Source organism: Vanellus vanellus (genome assembly GCF_965231255.1).
Source record: "Vanellus vanellus genome assembly, chromosome: 2".
In the NCBI taxonomy this organism is placed as follows: domain Eukaryota; kingdom Metazoa; phylum Chordata; class Aves; order Charadriiformes; family Charadriidae; genus Vanellus; species Vanellus vanellus.
In genome coordinates this window covers 165,591,258-165,615,260 of record NC_138906.1, presented here as the reverse complement: position 1 = coordinate 165,615,260, position 24,003 = coordinate 165,591,258, and the positions used below count along the sequence as shown (strand labels likewise).

Genomic DNA, 24,003 nt, shown 5'->3' with positions numbered 1-24,003 from the left:
AAAGAAAAGGCTTATTCTGGGTTGGGAAGCATACTCTGTCTCCTGTCTTGAGTAGTTTTTTTTTTTTCTCTTTTTTTCTGCAAGATGAAAGTACTTTAAAACTGTTACAGTATTCTTAGGAGAGGTTGCCTACCAAGAGGCTTTTTGTTTTGAAATTTCTATCAGGCAACGAATTGACAAAATAAACAAATGGGTTGAGGGGTTATCTAGTTTTCATATTTTATGCTCAAGTTGTGTACTTTCCAAAAACTCTGACATATCTCTTGGGTTATTATTTCATACTGTTAAAACACTCATATAAGAAAGAAGTTACTATAACGTTTTTCTATTTTTTAATATGCAGTGGCTAACTTTGACTAAGGGCCAAATGTGTGAGTGTGTGTGTCCCAGCCGTTTGCTCACTCCCTATCTTAAACAGAGGGAGAAAATAGGATGAGAAACCTCACGGGTTGAGGTAAGGACAGGGGGATCACTTACCAGTTACTGCCACGGGCAAAACAGACTCGACTTGGGGAAAATTAATACAGTTTACTGCCAAATGAAATAAAGCTGTGTGGTGAGAAACGAAAAGACAGACGTGAAGACAACATCTTCCCATCTTTTTCCCCATTCTCCCCTTCCTCCCTCCCCTCCCGCCCCCTCTCCCCACCCCGGGGGACGCAGGGGTGGGATGGGGGCTGCGGTCAGTCCATGGCAGCCCCTCTGGGCCGATCCTCCCTCCTCACACCTCTCCCTGCTCCAGCGCGGGCCCTGCCCCGGGCTGCAGTCCCTCAGGGACAACCTGCTCCCGCCGGGGCTCTCCACGGCCGCAGCTCCTGCAGGAAAGATCCCCCCGCTGCGGCCTGGGGCCCTCCCCGGGCTGCAGGCTGGGCCTCTGCTCCAGCGGGCTCTCTGCAGCGCCCGGGCACAGGTGCCTGATAGATAATGTTAAGTACATCTCATGTCTTTAGAAAACAGCAATAAGGAGGTTTGTACTACTACTGGTTTATAATTATTTCTTCTGCAGAGAAGCAGCAGTTCAACGCAAAATCTGACCCTGTTTTGTATTTCAAGTGACATCGTATTGCCAGTTATCTGTAGACTGCCTTGGAACACAAACAAACTTCTGTGGTGTCCTGGCTTCAGTGGTAAGGTTATTGGTTATTTAAGGGTTTCCTTGCCACAGTTTGAGACAACTGTACTTGTGATGCACCTGTTGAAAAGCGTATATGTTTTTGTCACCTGGAGCAGGCCAGCGCCTTCTTTGGTGCTTCGTCACGGGGTTGTAAATCTACAGGTTTAACTCCCTTAGTAAACTTTTCCCTCATTCAAATATAAAATTGTGTGGGATTTTTCTGTGCCGTGTGCTGTGAAAGTGGCTAATGAAGTTAAATTGACAATTTATTTAACATTTGAGAGGAGAGAGGAAATGCCAGTTAGAGACTTTGCTCTGTTGTGACAGCAGTGACTGCGATGTTGGAAAGGCAAGCTGTGTTTTTGCAGTTACCATGGAAAAAGTGTTGGTCATGTGGTGTTACCATGGAAATATTCAATGTGGATTCTAGAAATTAGGAAGATTTCTGGACAGAGTGGAAAGACAATTGTTCTTTTTATAGTGAAAGGCTGCTCAAGCTGTTTGACAGTATGGATTGACGGACGAAAACTGGGGAGGATTTAGCATCTTCAAATCTCTAAACTTCATGACAGAAAACAAAATGTATGAAGTCTGAAAAAAAATATAAATATCAAGTAATTTAAAGCTTCCAGTGAACTGCTTCATTGATGCGCTAAATTTTTCAATTACCTGTTTTCTTCTGCGATCATTGTGTTTTGCAACCTGCTAGGGCTTTTAACAAGATGTGTTCCCCATTGTGTGGTGACTAATGTATCGCAGAGGAGCTGGACAACGTCCGACCAACTTTGCTGCCTGGTCAAAGAAGAGAAAAAGCTGAATAATAAAAAAAAAAAAAATTGTGAGCAGCAGAACATTAATTTTTTTTCTCCCGCAGCAGAGAATTCCCCTTGCACTGTCAAAATTGTGAAGGGGTGTGTCATTTGAAGTATAACACAGTGCCTGGCACCGGGCTGTGTGTTATATGCCATGTTTGAGTGCCACAGATTGGAAACAGAAAGTTTGACCGCTCATCGGTCACCTTAAATTTTCCTCTTAGCCTGAAGCAGAGTCTATATTTACTTTGCCTCCTTTTGGCGGTGCAATGTGGAGATATAAAAAATTGTCTCTTCCCCAGAGAAAAGGTTCTTTCGTTTTCTTAAGGAAAGAAAAAAAAAAAAAGGTTTTGAAAAGACAAAACAATTAAGAAAGGCATTAGTTGTATGTCCATGATGTTGTTTTAGGTATTATCTATTCCTTTCTCAAAGAAAGGAAAACTTGTGCCTTATATAAAATGGAAAATCTGACTAGTGCCATGCAATTTTTCATGCTTTGTTCTTTTCACATTTTTCTTTGCAATTTTATGCACCAATCAGTGCCAACTTTTGTTCTAAATATAGAACTGGTGAAAATCATTCATCAATTGGAAAAGAATTATTTTTCCTCAAGTAGAACCTTTTATTTTAGTTGAAGAAGGGTGGATTTCCAAGCCTACTATCACATAGATTTATTTATTGGCAAGCTGTCTTGAGCTTTTAATCTTAGGCTAATAAGTATGTTTGCTTTAATAGCAGTTGGCTTTTCGGAGATGGTAAGAGCTGGTCTAGGAGTGATTTGATTATTTCTTGTGCAAGTTAGAAATAAAATACCTATTATCCCGTACAAAATTCTTTCGTGCTCTCATCTCCCTTCCTTTTCCCTGGTCTTCACGGGCTAAATTAGTGCATGATTTAATGCAGTTATATTGAAAGAGAAAAGGCTTTCTTAATTTTAGGTGAGTGTTAACAAAATGACTAAGATTAGCTGACGTGTTTTCCAGGACAGTGATATAGTAACTCATATGATTGTCTTCCCGTTTGTGCTACTCTATTCAGACTTATGCCTTCTGATTTTTTTATTAATTAGATGCTGCTGATTGATTTTTATGCAGTGGACCAATGTGGAATAAATATGTTTTAATATTTAATATTAATAAATACTCTTAGTTTCAACATTCATAGAGATTAAAAGAATTCTAACAAAGAGGAAAACCAGGCTAATGCTGTACGTGTTTCACAGTAGTACCATGTGGACGTGTTCCCTTCGTGCTCGTGTTGCTCTCAGGGTTTTATTGTTTTGTTTGTTTTTGTTTTAATGTATAAATCATTAACTAGTTAACCTGGAAGAGAAAAACAGCGAAGGTGAATAAAGAAGGTGGAGTGAGGTTTGGCCTAGATGATCTTTAAAGGTCCCTTCCGAGCCAAACCATTCTATGAAAATGCATGGATTATCATAAATGTTAATAATGAAAATACAAACCTTTGGGATGGGTAACTGGAACTACTGTTGCTTGAATTTGAGACATCGTGATGCCTTATCTTTGTTCTTCTTATCTATGATGCCATCTAAAAGGTGGAACAGGTATCATCATCATCTGTTTCTCTTACTTTGATAAACCTGTGCGGGTCACTTTAATGTCTGTCAGTTAACAGTAACCTATTAATCAATTTGCTACTGAACAGTCCAAAGCAGTGTTTGCATGTGGGTAAACAAATTTATGCACAGTAAGTTTTGATTAATTCAGAGTAAAGCTACATTGCACAGACAGAGCGTTCTCACCTGCCTGTCCTACTTTCCCCCAGTAACAAATACGGCAGGATAGTCAATGCTTTGGCAGTGCGCTTGAGCAAAGATGCAACATTGGAAAACACGGTGTTAGCCTTTCCCTTTGAAATTCTTTCAGACTGTCCATTGAGGAACGCTTGATCTGTGCTGTCTGTCTGAAGGTGGCTGGAAACCGACTGGCAAAAAGCGGTTCCATCAGATGATTGGCAATGCAGATTAATTTAGGTAGTCTGCAAGTTGTGTGGTTCTGAAAATTCATTAGAGGCAAAACTCTAAATGCCTGATCTTAAAATGTGTAGTATATAATGTTGGATCACACACAGCTTTTTTCTATTCTTATACTGCCTGGTGTTCGCACTATAATTCCTGATTTAGAGTTGCTGGATTTAGTGCCTAAAGGCTGTATCTACATTAAGATGATGCAGTACGAATAGATTGGTAGATAGAAGCACTTGGTGCTAAAGCTCTTACATTACACTGTGGTATGATTTGGGTATTTTATCTGAGGTCAGACTTATTCTGGCCCTCTGGATACAATAACCCTTCCACATGTGACCCAAATTTGTCTGAAGGGCTGCTTGTTGGTTCAGACTATTATGTCCCCGTTAGGGGTTGGATACATTACCTGTGCTCTGGGACTGGTGTCTTTGATTTTGGTTTGTTTGCTCCAAAAAGAATCTAGTTTGCATGCACTGAAATTGCTCTGCAAACCCAGGTAAGTTGGGATGATGATGAGATTTGCTCCAAAACCACGCACCAAAACACAAGGTGTGGTGAAGTTCATCCTGACTGTTGCACAAAGACTTACATCTAATGAACATTAAACATAAATGTGACAATTTGTGCTGTGAGTTGAGGGGGAAAAAGGCAATTTTTCATGCACTCCACACAAAAATTAATACATATTTGATTTACCTACTAGTTCTTTTGCTTCTGTGGGAAGTTCACAATAATTTTCCCTTCCTTTAAATTTCCCTTCCTTAAAATTCCTTTCCTTTAAAGCACTGAGAATTGTTTCTGTGAGTTGGAACATTCCTTCCACTACTTCAGTGGTAGCATCTCATACCGTCTTCCAAAGAGTAGTCCCTTGGCGAGCCAGTTCCATGCTTCATCTTGTTCCTCTGGTTTCTTCTTTTGAGGAATGTATCCGCAGCAGGCACGGATTCGAGGTCATCCATGGAATTGGAATGTGATATTAGCAAATATAATTTGATAGGAGCAATTTCCAAAGAGGAAATATGTTTGGGTTTTGTGTAATAACTTGGTGTGTCTGTAGGTTTAGATATACGTGTGCGCTGTGATATATGAGATTTTCGTTGTATTTAATTGGTGTTTGTGGATTGCAGTTGCTCTGCGTAGCATAAAGGAACAAAATCCCTTCTTTGGACTTGGGATGTAAATCTAAAAAAAATAATGAATTGTTAATAATAAATTGTGAATCTAGTTTTATTTTATGTTAAAGCTTCACTATTTTAATTTTCTTGTTCCTCTGACTTTTTGATTCAGTAGCAATTTTCACACATTTTAATCGTTTGTGCTTAGAATGTAGCTTTGGTAGGTTGAGAAACCCAAATGTGCTGCAGTGTATTTATTTACTTTCAAGTTACGCAAGCTTGTCAGCAATAAAAAATACTACTAAGTTGTCATGATGTCTTTTACTGCTATACTATATGCCAGTACACAGACTGCTAGTAAATACCAAACTGAGGACATTGCTCTAAGAATATCCATTTCTGTTAAGCTCTTTGTTGATTATTACAATGTAAACCTTAGTTTCCATTCTATCTTTGTTAAACATGACAAATATTTTATGTATTTTTACATCAGTAGGTGGTACAAAATATGGCTTCTCTATTTTTGATTCTTTTCCACAGTATATACTTTAAAAAGGAATCCTTGGGCCTCATACTGGAAGTTGGTTTAAAGATCCTAAGCAACTGATAGCATCGCTATCATGGAGAAGCATGAACTTTTATCTTTGGTCTTTTCTAATGTAAATATTACAACTAATTTATATTATTAACTCTGACATCTGTGTTGTGGTATTTCAAATGCAGTTACCTTCCTTTCCTGTGACCTTCACTGAGTTTTAGGTGTGTTCCTCTTTGGAGTTTTTTGGCTTCTGGAGAAAAATATAGCAAAATAATCTTTACCTTTTGTTTAGCCTTTTTGTATAAAATGTTAATATTTCTTTTTGTGTATTTTCTCTCCCTTTGATAATACAGATGTAGATTCGTTGGAATAAAACATAATATTAGATGAGCAAAAGTAATTTCATTTATTGTGTTTCTAGATGGAATCAGTGTTAGTGGACTTCCGCTCTCCAGTCCTTTTCGGCAGGTTGTCAAACCAAGAGTAGAGACTAAGCCTATTAATCCACAAGAAAGCAGCAAGGTTGGTGACTTCAGTCATATGAAGGTAAGCAAGTGACATCCAAATAAATAAAAGGTGTGGTTTTCATTGTATGAAAACAATGGTTTGTTGTGTGATTAAAAAATAAAGTTTTCTTTCTCTCCCTTTGGGTTTTTTCTTAGAACAGCTTGATGTTCTGTGTTGGATTGTTGTATTAGAACAAACAAACAAAAAGGTGAAATAAGATCATACTAACAGTAGAAATTGTAAACAGTTGGTTATGGGTACAGTAATATACTCAAGGAACTGTCAGTTCTTCGCCTCACTTTGCTTTCTTGTGCTATATGCTTTGTAGGAAGGTGCTTCTGTATGAATTCTTGGTTTTCTTATATGAAACTGTATGGAAAGATTTGTACCTTCTAAACATTTTGGGGTCAAAGTCTTATCTTCATACTTTCAGTAGTACGCCTTTTGGAGGTGTTTGTAGAAGTAATAAAACAGAATAGTTGAGAGCGCCAAAAGAAAAGTAAATAAAAGTAGCAGGATGAAAGAACAATTGTGTAGGTAGAAGCTGTACTGGGCTCACTGAGAAAGCGTCTTCCCTGGAGTGAGCTGCTGTTTGTTTTTCTGATGAAGATCTTACCTGTTGAAGATGTAAGCTTCTTGTTTTGAGCCATTAAATAAGAAAAGATTCATACTGGCCAGATTTGCATAAGATATAATTCAAGATTAAAATACCAAAGATTATAAAAAATGTAATGTAGCAGTTCATTGGTCTCTTCCATAGGTGTGGGGAATATTTCGCATGCCTTGTTGCATTTGATTACGTTTCGTACATGGATCTGTGTTCTGCATTAATTAATTCATTCCAAATTTAGATCGTGATGTACAATGCAATATTTGGTTTAGTATGTCTTTGGCTGAGAAACAAACTTAAACTTTGCTTTTCTCAGTAACTTGCTTTACATGTGAATTAGCTTTCTTCCCAGTGAGATTATTTACAATTCTATTTGATCAATAAACAGGTGAAGCTATTAATTTTTAAGTATGTTTCTTTTGGACCATTAGCACTGCTAATTCATCATCATTTGATTCTGCAATACAAAAAAGATGATGACAGCTTAGGGAAGATGATAAAAAAAATCAATAAAGCTTTTCTTTGTATTTTATGACATAGCAAGGTATTTCCCAGTTTGTCATAAATATAAATTGGTATTATCGAGGAAAAAATTTGATATTTAAGTGGGTAAAATGTCCAGCATTAATTTTTAAGTTTAGAACTTTGTGTAGAATGTCTGACCTATAGACTCTTCTGACTTATGGAAGCATGGGGAATGTTATTTCCAATTGGAGTAAAAATCCAGAAATGCAGAATTTCTTTGCACCAAATACATGAAAAAAAAACCCTTTTGGTACATTTTTTGCTTGTCAGTCAGTTGTCCTGGCAACCAAGAAGTTGCAGGTTCACAGTGACCTATGTGATGGTATTACAAGGATGTTGGAGACCTGTAAAGCAAGAACTTGGTTTTTAACAGCATATAGTGAAACAGTCTGGTGGGAATGCACATGCTTGAGTCTGTTGTTAGGTTTATGGAATGAATTTTGATTTAATTAATTGGTATTTTGTGATGGAAGGACCTTGCAGGTGATCAAAACTACGATCAATAGAGAATGCAGATGCCAACAGCAGCAAGGGGTTCCTTGCTCAGTAAATTTATCTGTGAGCCTGATTTGTATGACTGCTGTACATTCCCATAGCATGCTCAAAATTAGCAATTTACTGTGTTACTATCTGTTCTACAACCGGCTTAATAACTAACCTTGCACTTTTTGTGATGATTAGAAGAGATGATTTATGGGGGGGGTAATAAAAATCAGGGTGTTAAAATAGCCATCAGGATTATCTGATGGCTGGTAGCCATCAGCTATTATTAGCTTTGGAGGAAGTCTATGAAATTATATTTCTAATTAGTTACACAATCAGAATGATAATAATTTGTTTGCAGACATCTGTGATAAGAAAAATATTACTTACATTTTTCCAATATTTATAAAATTGGTCTATCGTAGATGAGGAGAGAGAAAACCACAGTAAGGTATCACCATCTGTAGGGTCATTTACTGTCATGGCTCATCCCATTTTAACGGATGTCCGTTTCTATGACTTCCATTTCTATTTACCATGTTAATACACTCATAAATAATAATCTTATCCCAGTTTGTCCCGGTTAAACTACTATAAACAAATCATTTGGTCTTCCTGGATTAAAAGTACTCGTGAAGCTCAGTGCTCTTTAGAATATCTCAGAAATATTTTTCAATTTGCCAGACTATCCGCATAATTAAGTCTCTAGGTATATGGACATACATAGTTGGTACTGGGCAAATGACCAGAAAAAATTAACCTGTCGTAAGTGAAGAGATTGCATTTGGCTGTTTAGATGACTACATTACATCTGACTGCTAGCTGTTCTGTGATACGGTATTACATCCAGCTTTTTCCCCCCACTCTCTACTTCTTCTGTTTAATATTGTCTGTTTATTTCTATTTGCTGCTTTTCTCTACTTTGACAGTGATCTTTAGTAGGAAGAAACACAAGAACCACCAGTAGCTTAAAATAAAAGCGACACAAGTTCCAAATAAAATATCAGGCAGTTATTGTAAATAATCGAGTCAATTAAGCATTTAAGATATAATTAGAATGTGTTCGGCCCAGTCTTCTTGGCTGGCTTCTGAGGAATTAGCTGTATTTTTGGTTTTGACTTGCTTAGTTGACTTGCTGAGTATCTTTCAGAGTATGTGAATATGTATGTTTGTTGTCAAATACGAAGGCTTTTGCTCAGTAAGAACATCATTGTCTAAAATGTAGCAAGCTGGGATATATACAAGAGAGATGATCCAAGGATCTCTTTGAACCTGACTCTCAAAGTATTTCATATTTATGAATGTTTTTGAGTTCCCTAGAGCCTCCTTAAAAGATACTTCACGTTCTCTCTATTGCTGCAGAACAATTCAGTGCTTGTGGGCTATTGCCTGTGTCCTGCACAGTGCCATTTGGGATGACTGCTTGATTATGTTTTAAGCTTTATCTTGTAATAGTCTAGTCAATTAAAGTGGTTTTACAGGGGCTAAGGTGAGAAGCAGAGTGAGTTTTTAAGTTAGGAAACAAGATTGATCTTAAACAATTTGTATGTGTGGTGAAAATTCTCTGCTGCCATTTATTCATGATTTAGCAATAGGTGTCTGTTGTGAATATTCAGGAGTAGTAGTAATTTTTCGATTCTGTATGCTGTGCATAAGCTAGTCTTCAAATAAAGGTGAATTTTTGCAAATGAAAATGAATGTAAATCAATGCTTCTCTTGTTGCTGATTCTGAAATGTCCTTGTTCGTATATTTGTAAGTCTTAATGCTTAAACCTTCCCTCCCCACTTGTTTGCCTTACGATTTTTGTGCTTCAGTCTTAAATATTGCCAGTGTTGCAGTTGAACTTCTCTGCAATCTACGTTTTCAATTTTGCTACAGGCTGTCTGCTAATAAACCAGTCACTGGCTTCTGCAAATGACTGTTATAATGATCTCATAAATTCAGTATAATAATTGCTTTATGACCGCATCATAAAGCTTGCTTATACCCTCAAGCTGAGTAGAATATCACAGTGTAATATTATGTCCAGATGTAACTGTTTGCTACTGAGTAGTTGTGGTAAGCATTGTCTAAAACCTTGGTCGTTCCAGGGTGCATTCTCTATGGCAGAGTGAGTAGCCCCTGCTTAGCTCTGCATTGCTGTGGTTTTACTGGCATGTGAAAGTCCGTTGTAAAGCTGAATCTGTTGCTTTTTGAGTAACACTGCAGTGTGTTTAGATATTCAGCTATTCTATGTCTTAATGCAAAAGCTGCAGAGGGAAATTTAAACAAAATCACAATCTCCCAGCAAACAGTGTGTTATTTTTAACCTAGGGAATTCTGTACTGGTTTTCATGCTTAGAAGCTGAGATTATTTGGCTTAGTCTAGTTCTTCTCGGTGATGGAAGAAATGCTCTTTTACTCCATGCCACGTATTATGGACTTGAGGCTTAGAGCAGTCTGATCCCTAGAAATCTGGTCCTTAAAGTCACAGTGATTGCCATCACATAATGGTAATGCATTGGTAGTTCCTTTTTGTCACAAGGTGAAAAAGATCAATCAGATCATCAACACGTCTCAGTTGGACATAATGTCCGTGGTTCCTTTGGAATAAATCTTCTGGGATTAAGAACTGCTACATGACCCTAACTGGACAAAAGACCAAATCAGGAATTGAAATGGAGAAGCCTTGTAGTGAAGAAAGCTTTGAAAGCATATTGTGGTTTTTTAAAATCTTGGTTTAAGCCGTTGAACACAGAAATTGATTACTGACCAGTTGTGTGGCAGACTGAGGGCTGGTTTATAATTTATAAGGGCCTCAGTTGACTTATTTGTTTGTTTTGAAATGTGTGTTCAGGAGAATTTGCCTCTGCATACTGAACATGAGCTGCAATTCTAGAGATGCAACTGCAGAAACTGGAGAGATTTAAGTAATCTCATGGAACTATACTCTGTTCCTGCACTATCAGTAAATGGTAGGAAATGTTAAAATATGGTATGTAGAGCTAATCTAATTTAATACACCATCTTTAGTGTATCTTTTCTGATTTAGTCAGTAGTGTATTAAAATGAGATACAGGCTTTAATTGGATTTTTTTCCATGCAGTTCTCAAGATCTGCTCTTCTAGTATGAAAGTATGCTGTTAATTGAGATAATTTTTATATTGTTGATACTTTAAGCTCAAACTCCTTTTACCCGAAAGCCTTAAATCTATTCTAATCTATATCTATTTAAGCCCTTAAACAGAACAAGTTGGATTTTTTTTTTTTTTTAAACTTTTAAATAATTCTGGATCCTGCTGAAGTTAGTGGGGATATTGAATCTACGAAGCACAATTGAAATTTAGATTCCTTCTTTTTGGTTGGCTAAATATGAATTTAGGAATGAGATCTTGGGCACAAGCATGTAATTCAGGTTAGATGTTCTACTTCCACACGGTCCTATTTTGGAATTCAATACTGTGGTTGTAAATTCTGTGGCCCTGAGTTCTCCTTCAGTATTAAGCACGTCAAGTCCTATGAAGAAAAAAAAAAAGGTAGAGAAATTGTGGCTGCCCCATCCCTGGAGGTGTTCAAGGCCAGGCTGGACGGGGCTTTGAGCAACCTGGTCTGGTGGGAGGTGTCCCTGCCCATGGCAGGGGGGGTGGAACTCGATGATCTTCAAGGTCCCTTCCAACCTGAACCATTCTATGATTCTGTGTTTCTGTCTCTGTTTCTTGAATACTTTCAAGCCTGTAAAAGAAAAAAAAAAATCCCAAACAAAGCTCTTTCTCTTTCCAAGATGATTTTTTTTTTTCAAAACAATCTTTTTGTTTTTATGATTAATTGACACTGGTGAGATGAGTACCAGAAAGCCAGTCACATTTCCTGAAGTCTGCTCAAATTGGAGCCACGAGCCAAATTAATGTTTGCCAGGTCAGCAAGGCGGGTTTTTTTATTGCTTTCCTGGCCTAGAATTGCCTTTTCCCTTGAGATAAAGAGGACAATAAAAGTAGAGTTGTTCTGCAAAAATGAGAGGGGGCTGGATTCTTGGTCATTTGTACATGCCTGGCAAAATTTGATTATGACCTGGATTTGGATGAAAGCCTGCAATTTTTGAGTAGTCTGGGTCTAAACTCTCTTAACTTTCCTTCCCTGCCTGGTTTGGCATTGGTTGTATTCCTTTAAGTGATTTGGGGTTCTATAAATAGTTGAGTGTTCAGCACTGTCTCTGCTCACCAGCCCTCTTACTCTTCTGTGGATTGTTTCATCAAGAAATGAACACCCTGTTGTGCCCTAGAGAGGATTGTACTTCGGAACATGAAAAAAATATTTTACTAAAGGTATTCTCTAGAGTCATGGGGAAAATAAATGTGCTACTTCCCCCCTGGATTTGAATAAATTCAATTCATTCATCTCATCTGGTATTTTACATTCAGTATTATCACTGTAGTATCTGCAGTTTCAATTCAATGTATTGAACAACTTCAGGTACTTCCTATTTTTGCCATTTTATTTGACATAAAAGAAGCATTAAAAATTTTATATTGGTAGAAAAAAATGTGGATAGATTCACTATCTGCCTGTCAAAAGCACTGTTTTCTCCAAATTTTTTTCCATGTCACTCAGTAAACAAGAGATGATAGTCTACTTACACCCAAACAAATCTCTCATCAAAGGGGGGTTGCAGCAGGTACAATCTGCTATATAAACCACGCTTCATCTATCTTTCTCTCTTGTCTAAAGATGAACAAAGAAAAATTAAAGTTGACATCAACACAATAAACAGAGCTTATGTGAACAGTAATAGACTCTGCAGTCATGAGAGCTTCTTTCCCCGAGGAGTGATCCATGGCCATCGCTGGCCTTGTTACTCAACTACAATAAAACCCTGTTACTATAGTTGGGATGAGTCAGTATCTCTTGAGACGTACAATTTCTGGTATTTTTTCATGAGCTTGCCAGACTATGTCAGCAGCAGACATCATTCGTATGTACCTGCCACCTGTGTTCAGGGTGTTCCAATGCTGTCACACTGGAAATATTTCAGACAAAAGGAGTTCCTTCTGAGCAGCTGTTGTAACTCGGAAGGTAACGGTAGATGAACCCATGTGAGGATGGGGATACCCCAAGATCACTGTGAAGTCTAAAAATTATTTTGGTTGGAGAAGTGCTCTCCACAAATAGAACAGCAGTAGGTGGTTACTTCCATAATGACATTATGAAAAGAAAGCAGAAAACCTTAATATTGAAGTGGGCTTGTGTAGGAGGGCATTGGCTGTCTAGAAGGTGAAGGGAAAAGTGGAGAGGAAGGTGACTGGGTTAAAGTAATGGAGAAAAATAAAAGTGGGCTAATGTGAAGACTTGCTGAGGTGAAAACTTGAAGTGGGGAGAGGGTTGGAACAAACATTTAGAGGAGGATGGTTCTCCTCTGTAAGAAATTTTAAGAATAATTAGAAATGGAGAGGTTTGTCTCGGTGCGCTGCTTGTACTGGGTGATACGTATCCTCACAACAGCTCTTCCAGAGGGCAGAGATGACCTGTAGCCTGGAGCTCTCGGAATGGAAACTGCTGTGTGCCACATGGCCAAGTGTCACAAACTCAGGATACCTCTGGGTATATATACTTCAATTTTGCTCTTGCGACTTCTTGCATGTTTGGTTTTCCTCCTTAATGGGGACAAACGAGGTAGGTCAGACACAGGGTTTAGACCAAAGACCGCTCTATTTCAGGTGCCTTATTTAGTTGTTTCACGATCTTTGTACATTTTTCCTACTCTTGGTGTTGATCCTCTGTCAATCAAGAGATGGTGCAGTAGTCCTCAGGAGTGCTTTCAGCACCGAGTTACGGGTGTGGTTGATCAGCCTTCTGAAGACTTGCTCTACTTACTAGGCTTAATTCACAACAATGAACTGCCTTTTGTCAGTACTCAGCTTCCGTGCTCACACTTTAGATTTGGTCTGAATGTCCAATTTAAAGTGTTTTTTCATCTTGTCTGCAGGTGGATTTTGATTTCATTGTCCGTGCTCCTAAAATGAGTGTCTATCGTCCAGGTCTGAATCGGAAGCCCTGTAGCATATTTGGTATCATGCTATGCTTCAGCTAATAAATCCTTTCTTTCAACAGTGCTTATTTTATTCATAGCACTATACTTCTTTGACTACATGTCTTCCGGTTCCTAACTGACTTGTGTTCAGTCACATCACGTTCTGGACAGAGACAGCTGAAGTATGTTTATGAAAAAAAGCTGTAAGTAGATTTAAAAGATCTGTTTTCCCCTCAAGTGCAAAAAATCTTACTCTGGAACACAAGAGTTCTTCCAGAATGACTTACCTGAAAATGTGGAAGAGATTTGCGTTCTTTTGTAAGTGGAGACTCTTTCAAGCATTTGATGTTTAGATTTTGATTATAATAGAAATTCTGGATATTCTGGATATTACATTAATTAACTTCACTGCCAAATGTATTTTCACACTTCATCCTTACAAATATTTATGCAGTATTTTCATCCATTTAATTTATGGGTGTTGATAAACATGCAGTTTTGCCGTGTTCATTTTCACTGGGCTCATCACGATAATTTCTAGCATTGTAACTTAACCAGGAATGTGGAATTGGCTGGGAGGAAGGCAGCTACTCTGGTGGGAAAACATGGTGGCAGAAGCCGAAATGCACCTGGAAATAGGACTGGGGAGACCAAGTGAGAGGGCAGCTCTGATCAGCTAGAAGGTTCTCTGGTGCCTACATAAATTGATCCAGTGAAGTTGTTCACGTGCTTTTGAAAGCCATAATCAAGATTCTATTTCAGCCTATGCGAGTGTGAAATTAAATGCAGAGAGTGTGATACAGGTGCTGTCTTACTACAGTTAACTGCAGCCAGCCTTAAGGATGTTATTGTTCCTGACACGACAGAAAATGCCATTTACTGAACAGTATCAGAGAGAATTTTGTTCAAATCTTTAGACCAATGCATAGAAGAAAATGTTGCACAATATAAGATTAGAATTTCAAGGTAACGTATATCTCACATCAAACAGTTGGAGGAAAGCTGGAAGTATACTAAAAGTAATTTTATGGATTTGGGTTATTCTTTTTTGTAAAGCAAAATTCTGAATACAAGGAATAGATGGAAACATGCTTTTTATTTCACTTTGAAACTACTGTTACTTCATCTGTTTCGGAATCCTGTTGCTACTTAGTGTGACACAAAGTTGTCTTCGATGGAGTATCTGTACACTCTGTTTAGTAGCTTTAAATCTTAATTCTTTTAAATACGCTGTAATACAATCAATATTCTAAGAACTTGCTTGAAGAATTTTTGTTCTACCGCAATTGAACGTGTGCAGTTCCATAGGTGCCTTAGCAATGCTGAGGGCCTTCCATCTGCAGTGCTCCAGCTTGCCTTTCATCTACTGCTTAATTCACCCTTTTTTTTTTTTTTTTTTCCTCCATTTCCTCTCTTTTCACCTTGTAGGTTTTAATTTATAACTCCATGCTAAGATCTCTTCACCCTTATCCTTGTAGCTGTTAGTTTGTTTAGAGCCTAGTAGATAACACGGTAGGTAAATGCCATACCGCATAAATACCAGTCATGTCTTGTTTACTTTTTTGTATCTCTTTGCTTCTTGTTTTGCCCCTGAAGATAGGGGAGACTACTTTGTTATAGCTCTGGAAAAGTCATTCCTGGAGGAAATAATTTTTCGAACTTCTGAGTGATTTAGTCAGAAATGTAAGTTTACATGCAGCATCGTGAACATATATTATATTTCCTTTGACTTAGATCCTAATAATGATGTTGTATTACTTCCCCTGAAAGAACAAGTGCCTGCCTCCAGAAATCACTCTGATGTGATAGACTTAACCAAATGAGCTTGTAAATGGTCATTTAGGATAAAAATGTCTTCTTTGGAAGAATAATTTGTGAGAGAGGAGGCATGCTCTCCAAATTGCAGTAACTGGAACTGTTACTCCATAAACGTAATACCACTTTTGATGCTGTACAGGAATTGCATCCTGATCATCTTCACATCCAAACCTGCCTGTTTAGGCTTTTATTTCATTAATAATTAATGGTAGCAAACAATGTCACCATCCTAGTGGTATTCACTTGTGTAGCTGCTGCTAGTAGCAGTTTTTATTTACACCTTTCGTCTAGAGCCAAATACAAATGGCCTCTTTGAATATGTGGAAGAGGACGTGGATATTAAAGGATAATTTAGGTTCTTTTTCCTCTCTTTGGAGCATTTTGTTCTGATCACTAAAATTTAGTTCTTACATTATGAAATGATCAAGCTCAAAATGTAATGATCTAGAAATTTGCTGCTGAAATTGGCTTCAGCCTCATGTTACAGTATGGCTTAAATATTGCTCATCCTGTGTATGATAATCTCTTCTTGTCAAATATTTGTTGGAACTTTTTTGAGTTTCCATAAATTTTATCAATATAATCTTTTTCTGTGGCCTTTTAACCACAGGGACCCAATGCATTGGCAAATAATGAAGAATAGCTTTTCTGAAGGCTGAGATAAATGCCAGGTACCACATGCAAGGCTTAGCAGCATATCCTTGGTTAGTTTAAAATGGCTTAATTTTTATTCTGTTCTTTTTAAAATATATAGGTCACTACTTTTTCTCTCAATTTGAGAATAAATAAATCTGCAAGCAAGTTCCGTTTCTTAAGTTTTCAAATAACTTTCTTCTCAAAATGTTCTTGATTTCTCCATCACAGTCACAGATCGTAGTTATGCATAGATGTTTGGTCTGGGTTTTGGGCAACTAGCCAAAGGAGTTAAAGTGCATCTTAATAAAAAAAATAGAATCTTTAGTCTGCAGATCTTCTGTTTAGTTAGCTAAAAGTGGCATTCTTAATAGCTGCCATACCCAGGAGTACGAGGAAGGGAATGAGGTTTAGTAATTTATCACTGTGAGGACTTCACAAGAGTAGGTCAAGTGTGGTAGTTTTCTGCAGAAGAAATTGGAAACACAGAATGCGATAGCTTTAATTGATGCCGAGCCATTTTTGAAAGGGCACATCAGAATCTACTTTACCAGCTTCGTTTCACCTGGGGAAACGACTGGATAATCATCACCACAAACTCCGCACTTCCTGTTTATGGGGTAAACCAGGTTTTAAATGTCATAGTTTGCAATTTTTTATAAGATGGTTTGGACTAATATTCTCACGGAGGGATTGCTTAAGAGAATTCCAGTTTTATTTATTTCTTTGAGGCTTTCTACAGCTATCAGGGAGAACAAGCATAAAATCCCAAGTTTTAATGCAGGTTTATATCTTAGTATAGTAAGAACAATAATGTTGTGCTAACTTTGTCATTGATGAGTGTCAAACGCTGGCTCTTTGTTAGGGTGCGTAGGACAAGTTTGGCTTTAAAAGCCATAAATTTCCCAGAAATGAAAAATTTTAGAAATTTTCAAATGTAGGGGAGAGGGAAATTCTAGGAGGGGGAAGCAAGACTTAAATAAATGCGCTTTTTAATATTGTGTTTCATGAAATAGATCCAAGTTATAACTCACATTTTGTTGGCCATTTTGTGAAAGTGGTTTCTGTGCATTGTCATTAAATTGCTCTTCTTGCTGCGTATTGCAGTGACTCACAATATGAGAGAGGAAAAACAGTTGATGAAACAAATACTTATATGAAGAGAGGAAAGTGCAGGAATTTGGAGATGCTGATGAAATAGAGTGTAATTTCTTAGATTTTTCTCTGTGATTGGTTTAGACCTCATTTTATGTAGGTGTAAACTTACAGTAAAATAAATTTCTAATGTTGCTGTGTTTAAATGGAATAAAAAAATCTTCTTCTCTGGTGGCAGATGATGTAGAGAAAAGTACTATGGCTATTATTGTGGAAAAATTAATTCTTTGCACTGGTGCACGTTGTTTGTGCCTGGAACGTTTTCTTTGCCCCTTGACTTGGAGATCTGTAGTTTGATGATGTATTAGTATAAATATTGCTGTTAAATGACTTGGATGTGCATCAGCTGTCTGTAGCCATTAAGTGCAGTGAACATAATGTATCATTCTCTGCAATTATATTTGTAAAAGTGGAGAACTCATAATGACTACTTAATTTTAAACCTGGGACTCTTAAAACATATTGTTGATTTAGCTGAAATAGGTCTGAGCAAGAGGAAAAGACAAATGAGAAGGAGTAATTAAAATGCGTGTTTTTTAATAAAGTGATTTGCAGGAGCAAGGAGGCTTCTAGATTACTTCATGGCGGTAGCTAGTTTATATACATTTTCTTAAGTTTACTTTCAGTTATGTTATATCTTTGTATAAAATAACTAGCAAACTGAGCAGTATATTTCAGGTACTGTACAAGTAACTTTATTAGGATTAAGGCATTCCGTAAAACGCCACTCATGTTTTGTTTGGCACTATGCGAATGCAAGTAACAGGCAATTTTAGTATTAGTGCTGCCATTTGATATAGTGGCTGACAGTCCAGAACAATGAGTAAATGGCTTGCCCAAGATCGCACAAGATGTACAGTTAGGAATATTTTTGAGATAACCACCAAATGTTCTTTACCATGACTGGGTGAGAAGCAGGTGATATAATCCTGTTTCTTAAGAACAACAACAACAAAAAAGTCTAAATCCCCACATTCTTCACACCTTCACAAAAGCCATTTCTAGATTTCGCCCCTTGCCCAATGCTTGTTTCCTATGGGTGATTATCTATGTCTATTTGTTTTAATTCTTCTATGTTAATTTCTGTTGCACCTTAAGTCTTTCTACCTCTTGCGTGGTCAGTCCAAACCCTCTCCCCGAGTTTATCTGATTGCTTGGTAGCCACCTATAGACTATATTGTTAACTCCTGCTCCAGTCTACAATAGGGGGGAAATAGCTATAAATGGAGAGCAAATGAGTTGAAATACAAAAAGATGGAATGTTACCCAGATGCTGTGAATCTATTCTCATAGCTTTGGTGGAAAAATACCTACTAATGATCTGTCTAATCTGATCCTGGTAAATTTACCTCAGTGGTTCCAGCGTCAAGGCAAGAATTCTGACCTGAAACATGCACTTTTGGATGTGATCCAGTTTTATTAAAATATTTCAGTGGCAGAAAACTTTCTACGTCTTTATAGCAGTTACTTTAATGGTGGCATACCCATGTCATTCAAGAGTACGTTGTACTATTAGCCTTAATTTGTCCACCTTCAGTTTCCACCACTGGGTTTTGAAGCAAGTTAAGGGCCTCCTGTCCTAGATATCTTTTCTCTGCTTATTGTAAGTGAGCTAATGTGAGACCAATTATTTTTAGAGTTTCATTTTGAACTTTCGCATGTGACAGAGATGTCAAATTCAGAAGGAGGGAGAACGTTACCTTTCCAGCACTATTATACAGCTCAGTGATGATTTCCCAAAAGGTGTTGGTTTTGCTATTCCAGCTGTATCTCTGTAAAGTTTTAAAGTTTTACAAATTCTAATGAACATTTTTCAATGTTGCAGTTTTGAAACTAACCTTTTGGGTTTCCTTTGTGGTGGTACCATCATGCAACTATAATGCACACCTTCACCCAGATGATTTTTCTATCACAAAAGGAGTGAAATAGTTTGATTGAATTGTAACTGCTCTTTGTACGTGGTATCCAAGTGTGAGTTACGATCTCCCTGTCTAGATGTAATGGAATGGAAAAGTAATAATAAGTATAAAAAAGTAATGGATGGAAAAGTAATAATAATTGTATTATCATGTTCTGTGCTACTTCAGCACTCTGAGCAATACTCACTGCTTCTGTTCAACTGAAGTCAGTTGAGAAAAAGAAAAAGCTGTCCCCAAATTTGAGTAGTTATAACCCTGTGTTTAATCGAATAATAACTTTGACTATGATTTCTGTGGAAGAAAAAAAAACAAAAAAACACACAAACCAAAAAAACCCCACCTAATCCTCAGATGTTAACGTAGTGGCAGCTCTGCTTACTTTACCTCTTCTGTGAAAGTCACTCACTTTGAAAAGTCGCTGTTGTAAAAGGTAACTCCTGTGGATACGCGAGTTCCAGATAACAGTGGAAGCAGTATAAGCCGTGGGGACCATTCGTAACGATTACCTAGCAGCATTTTTTCAGTGCATATTTTCTCAAGCACTTGGCATTTGAATTTAAAAGTGTGATACTGAGTATGTGGACATTCTCCCTTTATATATTATGTGTAGCCAGGGAATTTTGTCCCCACCTGAAAATAAGGCGTGGTGCCATAACTGTGCAAAACAGGACATAGCATCTCTCTGCACTGTGTAGTGCCAGGCGGAGTCCTGGTGGGCTGCATGTCCGTCACACGCAGCTCTCCTGGTTGTGTGTGTTGAATCTGCCCTGAAACAGTGAGACATGAGATAGGGTATTTATATTCCAAGAACAAACTTCTAGGGGATACTGACTGAAAGAGAAAGGCCGGGGAGAGGGGGAATGCAGACATCAGTTTGATAGTTTTGCTTTGTGAGAAAAAAACCTTTTGTATCCCGGACAAAATTTACAGTTGTTTCCCTAACCTCTGTTATCGTGATATCCATCTCACTCCAGGGAGGAATGATCCCAGAAGGGCAACTCGACAGCGGTAACCTGCAATAACTCCATTTGCCCTTCAAAACAGGGAAGAGCTGTCACAATTGCTCCTGTCCAGTGACAGAAGAAGTGGCCATGATCAGTTGTGAGAACCTGGAGAGTCTGTTCCACGCACAAGGAACATGTGGAAGAGCAAGGGCCGTGTCATTGTTGTAGGAGCATCTTCTTCCACTTGTATACCTACATGTCTCTGTAATTTTGGACATGCATACGGAATCACGGAATTTTCAGAGTTGGAAGGGACCTCTAGAGATCATCTAGTCCAACTCCCCTGCTAAAGCAGGATTGCCTGGAGCACATTACTCAGGACTGCATCCAGGCGGGTCTTGAAAATCTCCAGAGAAGGGGACTCCACAAGCTCCCTGGGCAGCCTGTGCCACTGCTCTGTCACCTGAACCGTAAAGAAGTTTTTCCGTGTATTTGAAGGGAAATTCCTATGTTCTAACTTGTGCCCATTGCTCCTTATCCTGTCACTGGGAACCATTGAAAAGAGCCTGGCTCCATCCTCCTTCAACCCACCCTTTAGATACTTGCATGCCATAATAAGGTCTCCCCTCAGCCCTCTCTTCTCCAGGCTAAAGAGTCCCAGCTCTCTCAGCCTTTCCTCGTAAGGCAGATGCTCCAATCCTGCAATCATCTTAGTTGCCCTTCGCTGGACTCGCTCCAGCAGTTCCTTGTCCCTCTTGAACTGGGGAGCCCAAAACTGGACACAGTATTCCAGTTGTGGCTATACCACTGCCTTATACTTGCTCTTGGTATTTTCCTCCTTCGTAGCACTAGTGTGTGTCTACCCATTTCTAGAATTGCCTGTGCTGGGTAGGTTAATATTTTTATAATTAAGCTGTTTGAAGCTTTTCTGCCTTTTTTTTTTTTTGTTTGGTTTTTTTTGTGTGCCTTTTCATCTCTCATAGTATTTTCTACTCACTGAAGTGCTTTGCCATGTACAAAAACCTGGCTTGCTTTTTCAGGAATCTTGCCATCTGTTGAGTACCTTGTACTAGCCTAATGTGTGAAATTCAATGGGAGATTCAGCTCATCTTTTCTTTTCCTCATTTGTTCATCTTACACATCTTACTCAGAAAGAAAATCGTACTGTATGAACATGAGGCTTTTTAAGGATATGTATGAATATGTAAGAATAGCAAATTGGAGTAGAAGTCAGTCTGTAATTGAGATTGTCGTGCATTTTTGTTTTACATCTTAATTTTGGCTTACTTTCTACGTTCAACAAAAAAATTTCCCTGTTTTAAAATCTCAGTGTGTATGTTTTAGACTACAACTTAATGAGGTCATACAGTTTGGAGTTCAAAATTCAATTTTTCTCATATATTTGAATATACTCAAATGCGAGTTGGTTGGGAATCGCCAAAATAGTGGGTGAACATACATTTACCATTAGAAGTTTTGCAGGCCTTTACTTAAAAAAAAAAGAAAAAAAAAGAAAGTTTTAGGTAAGGCAACTTCTTTAAAATCTGCAGACGGATATATCCTACCTTTAATACTGAATATTTTCTTTATTGATTTTTTTTTTCCCTGTTTGTATAACAGTGTTACAAAATATCTGATTTCGTGAACATAAAGCATCAGACTCATGTCCCTCCAAAAAGGACCAAAAAGTAAAAACTTAGTGGAATCTTTTCAGTGAAGATTTAATTTCCTTCAAAGGGTTAGAAAGTCTTTCTGCCTGTCTCAGCAAAGAGAGGAAACTGCTCGCTTACTGTTTACTATGCTTTCCCTGCAGAGATTCTGAAATTTAGAAAAGTGGAACTTGCTTTGGGAAACCGAAACCATCAGGTCAGAGGATTAGGAAAACAATGGAAAATGCCCTTTGTAAACTTCCTCTCTGAGACAAGAACAGCTTTTTTGAAGCAGTTGAAAAGAAAAATTTGGAATGCTGCGAAGTGAGGAACTTTTTAGTCCTTTGTGCTCAAATGGTTAAAGCCTTCAGTACAGTGAAACACTTCATTAAAATTTTGTCAGCCACGCTGAAGTGTTAGCCTTGGACTAACCTAAACAAATGTGATGGATTGGCACATGAGTATCTTGCAGTGCTACATCTCAGCACAATTTCACAGTTTGTCTAACGTCTTTTTTTTTTTTTTTTTTTTTTCCATTTTTTTTTCCCCCTGCTCTATTCCTCCATTGCAGGAAGGTACATTTTATTTTGATCATTTAGTTCCTGCGTTTTAAATTTATTCCTTCACCTTTGCGTGGCTACTTGTTTGGAGTTATGGTGGGCCTTTTATTTTTCTGACCATTAAAGAAGCCTTGAATTTTAACTTGTTGTACAGTGTAAACTGAAGTTTTTCATACTTCTCTGTCTGGGTGACTAGCTTGCTGGCTAATATTTTATTGCTGGTTCATGAATTGGGAAAACCTGGAAGAACAGTAGCAGATTTTAAAAAGAAGTTTCCATATTATCTTCTGCGTAACTGAAATGCATTTCGTTGCAGTTCTGTCTGTGGGTTTTGTTCAGGGCTCTGATTTGAAAGCAATTAAATGCAAAATGGACACTGCAATTCTAGAGTTACTCTGCAGGTTTCTCTGCAGCATTTATACTCGGAGAGTAGGTTCAGAACCGGAGTGGCCGGCTGTAGTTGTGGAGGATACAAATGCGGAATTTCAATATAGGGCATGAGAAGCACTGGGTTCCTGGGAGCTGCGGTTATCTGGGGAGCTCTGAACACCAAGGAATATGGATTGAGTGAAGTCTACTGTTAAATGAATTTTAAGGGGAAGAGATGAGGGATATCTATACATCTTTAAGGAATGCTATTGTTCTAGACTATATTCTGTATTTCTATACTTTTTTTTTTTCAGTAAGAGGAACAGGGACCAAAATTGACAAGACAGGAAGAATAAGAAAGGGGTTGCTGGTTATTGTCATACAGATTGGGTTATAGCTTAAGTTTTGCTTCATAGTTGACTCCAGTGCATATGCAGTTCCTAATTTGACTAATGCTTTACACATGATTAAGGCAAGGATGCACCTTTCTCATTGAACTAACAGTGTTAGGATGATGCTTCTTATCTGCTCATTGTATTCAGTTCGGGTACTGTTTTGCTGTGTGCTTATCCTTGCTTTAGCTTGGTTAACTCAGTAGCAATAATTACAGCTGCAAAGAAAATAATCAGTAAAAACACGGAAATTAGAATATTACTTGCCTTTTCCTTTATATCCCGTGACAATGTCCAAGTTCCTAAAATAATTGTGATTGCTACTGGGTTTATTTGGCTTTTTTTTTTCTCTCTGAGGAATTCCTCTTAATTCCCTGCCACTGCTATTTCTTCACGTCAGTTTATGATCATATAATCTACGGCAAATTTATGTTATTCAGGGCACAGAGTGAAAAGAAATCTACGACCTCATAGAAAGAATTAAGATTTTTCTGTAGCTAGAGGTTTTAATCTGTAACGTAAATAAAATTATTGGACAGCAAATAAACACAAGTAAATTGTCAACATTTCCCTCCCCCAACTGCATATTTTTTTTTGCTTGCTTCTGGGTAGGTTTTCACTTTTCCTTTACTTTTTTGCTTAGGAAGTTAGATGAGGTTACGGCTTTGAAAATTATATAGTTCTGTATCACTGTTGTGATAACATCACGTTAAAAATGTCAACAGTGTCAATATACGCATAGATACCTGTGTCTGTCTATGTCACTGGCCTGTTGAAAGCGATCTTGTAAGAACTGATGTGTGTGTTGGTGCTCATTCTTGAAAATGTAGTGATGCACCTGTTCTGTAATTAATTCAAGAGGACATTT

At 37.8% G+C, this 24,003-nt stretch overlaps 1 protein-coding gene across 1 annotated transcript in view; it reads left to right on the top strand.

Annotated features, from left to right (window-relative positions):
* TRAPPC9 (trafficking protein particle complex subunit 9) overlaps nucleotides 1-24,003 on the top strand; it is a gene marked incomplete at both ends in the record, with an annotated part of 532,119 nt that overhangs the window by 102,013 nt on the left and 406,103 nt on the right. Inside the window, one exon of the mRNA XM_082499259.1 lies at nucleotides 5,988-6,112. Coding sequence (XP_082355385.1) covers nucleotides 5,988-6,112 — 125 coding nt within the window. The remainder of the gene's footprint in view (nucleotides 1-5,987; nucleotides 6,113-24,003) is intronic.